Source organism: Atta colombica, unplaced genomic scaffold, assembly GCF_001594045.1.
Source record: "Atta colombica isolate Treedump-2 unplaced genomic scaffold, Acol1.0 scaffold277, whole genome shotgun sequence".
NCBI classification, from domain to species: domain Eukaryota; kingdom Metazoa; phylum Arthropoda; class Insecta; order Hymenoptera; family Formicidae; genus Atta; species Atta colombica.
Genome location: NW_017259378.1, coordinates 1,106,058 through 1,111,087, shown reverse-complemented (window position 1 = coordinate 1,111,087; position 5,030 = coordinate 1,106,058). Strand labels below are relative to the sequence as shown.

The 5,030-nt window shown below is 24.6% G+C and overlaps 2 protein-coding genes across 2 annotated transcripts in view; both read right to left on the bottom strand.

Moving 5' to 3' along the window:
• LOC108689778 (odorant receptor Or1-like) overlaps positions 1 to 774 on the bottom strand; it is a 2,714-nt gene extending 1,940 nt beyond the window's left edge. Inside the window, exons 1-2 of the mRNA XM_018196714.1 lie at positions 732 to 774; positions 154 to 427 (exon numbers count right to left, since the gene is read on the bottom strand). Coding sequence (XP_018052203.1) covers positions 154 to 427; positions 732 to 774 — 317 coding nt within the window. The remainder of the gene's footprint in view (positions 1 to 153; positions 428 to 731) is intronic.
• Positions 775 to 1,863: 1,089 nt separating this feature from the next.
• Positions 1,864 to 5,030, bottom strand: part of LOC108689777 (odorant receptor Or1-like) — an 11,407-nt gene continuing 8,240 nt past the window's right edge. The window contains exons 7-10 of the mRNA XM_018196713.1: positions 3,704 to 4,039; positions 3,394 to 3,595; positions 2,934 to 3,089; positions 1,864 to 1,917 (exon numbers count right to left, since the gene is read on the bottom strand). Coding sequence (XP_018052202.1) covers positions 1,864 to 1,917; positions 2,934 to 3,089; positions 3,394 to 3,595; positions 3,704 to 4,039 — 748 coding nt within the window. The remainder of the gene's footprint in view (positions 1,918 to 2,933; positions 3,090 to 3,393; positions 3,596 to 3,703; positions 4,040 to 5,030) is intronic.

Below are 5,030 nucleotides of genomic sequence, written 5' to 3'. Positions count from 1 at the left end.
AGTGTTAAATGTATTAAAATTATTTAAAAAATAAAAAAACGGTTTTAAATTCTAATATAAAAAGTAACATAAAATATATTTCAATAGTTTTTAATAATATCAAGTGAGAAACAATACAATATTATTATTAAAATATTGTTTATTAAAACTTACTCTATGTCTTTATCAAATTTATATAAAATCTCCATTTCAGTTGATTTGGATGGTCTATATGGTTTCTCCATCAGCATGTCGATTAACATAATAATGTTTTTGCGATTCGTTAGCAAAATTAACAATTTACAGCAAGAAATAAACATGGCAAGTAATACAAAAAAATTATCCGAAAAATTATCGGTATTATCAACGGTTAATATTAAGTCCATCAATTGCGAAAGCATAAAGGTATGTAGTAATAAAATTATTATACTTGTATATAGGTAATATGCTATACGTTTATGTAACGACAACCAAGAATCGGGTCGCCAACAACCAAATATCGTTAAAAGTTTAAAAGTAAATTTAAGAATATGCATTTTTAAAGAGCTTATTTTTTTGTATTCTCTACAAAACACAGTACATGTAATTAATTACTGTAAATGTATATTATTGTGTAAATGTATATTATTATTAATAATATTAAATATTTTTCTAAAATATTATGCAGTTTTGTTAAGATCGCTTCTATTATTATAGAAGTTTTTTTTTATTTTTAGTTTTCTAAAAATATTATTTGTGTGTTACATTAATACCTAAAAAAGCTCTTTGATTAACAATCATAAGTAGATTGCACATTAGTCATAAAAGAGATAAATTAAATTAATATAAAGAAAAAAATGCTTTAAATAATTATAACCACAGCATATAGCACATAGTATAACGCATGACAAAATCTTTAGGATAACTGACAATGGTCTATAGCTTTGCGGATCGAATTTATTAAACTAGATAGTAGATATCCAGTATACGTTTCCACCCTTCGTAACTTCATAATTTATTTTGTAATAATGTATCCCTCGCGAAATGTATTCCTCTTGAAATAATTTTTTCATAACTCAACTGACAACTTGCAATACATATACAACAAAATTTACATATACGAAAACCTAATTATATCTTTAAATGCAACAATGCTTTTTAGAAAAAATACGAGATAGAATAGTCAAATATTAAACAAATAGTTATAACCTATCTTCATTAATATTGGTGCAGATACTTTCTATGATTTCTTCACCCTTTTACGATATTCAAGTAATTCCAGTTTCTATGAAATCTAAAATATTTCTTTCTATATCTACTTTTAGAATAATTGTAGCATTATAATTTCTTTTATAATTTCTTAATTATAATTATATATAATTTCTTTTCCTTCATATAATGTTCTTTCATTCACAAAATCATAATGTCAAAATTGTATTTATCCTACAAACACAATTTTACAGGTAAGAAAGTATTATTACTAATGAGTAATAATACAATAGTAATATTATTATGAAAAATACAGTAGTATAGAAAGTATTTTTTATGCGTATTTGTATAAAAGATAGTTTATTTAATTTAATTTATTTTATAAATTTTTCAATTAACTAATAATTTAATTTAAAAATAATTAAAAATTATGTTACATCAGCAACAAAGTATGTCATAGAGAACAGAATAAAAAAAGTGCAATGTATACGTTATATTAAATAATAAGAAGAATATGGAATAGAATAAATTATATATTTAGATAATCTAATTTTTTATAACAATATATGTAATGGAGAAACGTTAAATACTAATTATGATACTAATTGCATACATTTTTCTTTACTTCCTGCCGCTTCCATGATTTTATTTCGTTTGATATGAGTAGTATATTAATTCTATTAGCTTCTTATACAGTTATTCCCGTATTTGTTGAAGTAAGTTGTATGTGGAATACGACGTCTTAAGTAACTAGAATTAGTATATAGACACGTATAATTTTGAGTTAAATATTTTTAATAAATTTATAGCTAATTTCCTCGATATTAAATATGCTAAATTTTAATTATTAACCTTGCAAAGCTAACGACGAGTCTGATGGATTTATTCAATTGTATTCTTTATATTAAATCCGCAAATTTAAATTATTGTTATTAAAATAAATTTAGTATTCATACTTTTTTATATTAAGTTGTTTGATTCCTTAAAATTAAGTGAAATAATATCTTTTAGTTAATATAAATTGTTCTCTCACAGATCCAGCATCAGTATCTGTGTTACAGATTTTGACATCAGCTTTTCGAAATATTAAATACATAAAATATATTTCTGAATTTATTTATATTGGGTATAATGCCTAATAATGATCAGATCACCTTTCGTGAGCAAATAGGATGGATAAAATTTAATCGAAAGTGTCTTGTATTATTTTACAACTTTCGTAATACCGTTTGTAATTGTAAGCTGTGTTCCGATATACACTGTCAATACTGAAAATCTATAGTATATATTACGTGCACTATAGATTTTCAATGCAGTGTATATCGGAAGCAGTAATAAACAACATGTGCGTGCCAAGCAACCTACAATTATCCTATCTCATCACGCGCTTGTATTTAACGGATAGATCATACTGTTCAATAGTTTTAGAAATTAATATATCGTTAACTATATTACGAAAATTGCATAATGATATGGGAACTTTTTCATTCAATTTTGTCCACTCTATCTACTTATGAGAGATGATTTGGGTATTACTGAACATCCCTCCTGTATATTATTTGCTTATTTTAAATAATAATTTATTTAATATGCATCGTGTAGTGGAATGATTTTAATATATTAATTAATTAAATTTAAATTAAAAAATTTTGTTAATTAATTATTGTAATAACATAAGAAATTAATTATAAATCCTCACTTAAATGCAAAATAAAGAAAATAAAATTTATTATCAAAACTAGTTTTAATAATATATCCATACTAACACTCATAAAGGAATTAAGATCCATAGGAACAATATAAGCACAGGTAATCTGAATAGGTACGATTGCTCGGCTCATTATTATCATTAGAGATTTCTTCCTATTTTTATCCAACGCTAGCCATTCAATTTCAAAAATATTATCGATCATTCGATGACTCTACTGAAATATGTAAAATGTATTTCCATAGCATTTGTGCATTTAATAAAAAATATTTTTATTAATGTTTTTTAGATATTAAGATAGTCTAACAATATATACTATTAGCATTTAGCGAATAGATTTGGCGAATTATCTCTTAAGAAAGAGTATGTCAATATACTGATTAACTATAATGATAACTGATAAAATATCAGTTACTGAACAGTTAATTAATATATTGAAATGTTTTTTCCTAAGAGATTTAAGAACATTCGTGTCAATTATATATGCACGTATTAACAAAAAGTGTCTACTACCATACCTTTATTTTTAATTCGTTACCATACCAGCAATAGAAGAATATTTCTGTTAACATGCAAGATATATATAATATCATCTCAATATATTTGGCTTTTGTTGTTGCTGTACTTAATTGATAAAGACTGAAGCAAACCACCAACGTACTAGTTATAAATTGAATAGCAATAGTTAATCTAAATTTCGCATTTACAATAAACGCAAGTCTAAAATTTAACGATTTTTTTCAATTAATAAAATATTGTAATAAAAACCATGTGATAAATTAATATCATAATTTAAAAAAATATTTCGCAAAATATGATAAGATTTACCTGAAGATATGATAATGTTGATATACACAATTGCGAAGTACGTTTGAATAAGATACAATATTTTTCAAACGATAAGTCAATATTTCAATTTGACAACAAATGTGGACCAATAATCCACAGATGAGAGTATCGCAACCAATATTTAAAAATCCTCCGGCAATTAAACATATCAATTGATGAGCATACATTAGATAAAACAATAATGTTGACGAATAATCAAATGGTAACCATGCTCTATACGTTAATTTTCTAATTCTGAAGTTCACTGATAAAGATGTCAATACGACACATAAACATGTTACTGTTCCCAGACATATGAAACGTCGAGTGTTAATTCTGAAACAATAATAAAATAACTCTCAAATGTAATATTTTTTAGCTTTATATTTTTTTCTATCATATTTAGTTAATTAATTAAAAAATAAATTATATTTTTTATGACATGGATACATTTCTGTATACGATAAAATATATTAACCCTTTGGTTATAAAATCTACTGCTCTGCTGAAAAATACACTATACCTGCTGTATCTACTATACGTGCAGCTTAGCCGAAAATTCAATTAAAATCGCGAACATATTTTCGATGAATAAAATCAAAATAATTGAGAATATTTCTGCTTGATAATGACAAAATATACAGAGAAGTTTAGAAAAAAGCCATTATAGTAGCATTTCATCCTAAAACTGTTTGAGGGGCCATTATATGGCGCTTTGTTCCAAAGAATAGATTAGCGAGAAATCATTATACGTGATATATATATATATATATATATATATACATAGTAGTCAGAAGGTAAAACATTATTATATTAATTCTGTTTAAATAATAAAAAAGCATTATAAATTATATTAAAAATCTAGAAGTAAAAGATAACATTTAATACATTTCAATAATTTATTTTTTTGTTGTTTGTTAATACTTACTGTATGCTTTTATCGAATTTATATAGAATCTCAATTTCAGTCGATCTCGACGGTCTACAAGGTTCTTTCATTAAAATGCCTATCAACATAATAATGTTTTTGCGATTCATCAGTAAAATGAACAATTTACAACAAGAAATAAACATGGCAATTAATATAAAAAAATTTTCAGAAAAATCATCGGCGTTGTTTACAGTTAGAATTACGTCCATCAGTTGCGATAGTACAAACGTATTTAGTATTATAATTATTATACTGGTATACATGTCGTATGCTACGCGTTTATGTAGCGACGACCAAGAATCCGGTCGCCAGCCTCCAAATATCGTCAAAAGTTTGAAATTAAGTTTAAGAATGTGCATTTTAAAAAATATTCTTCTTTGATATCATCTACGAAGT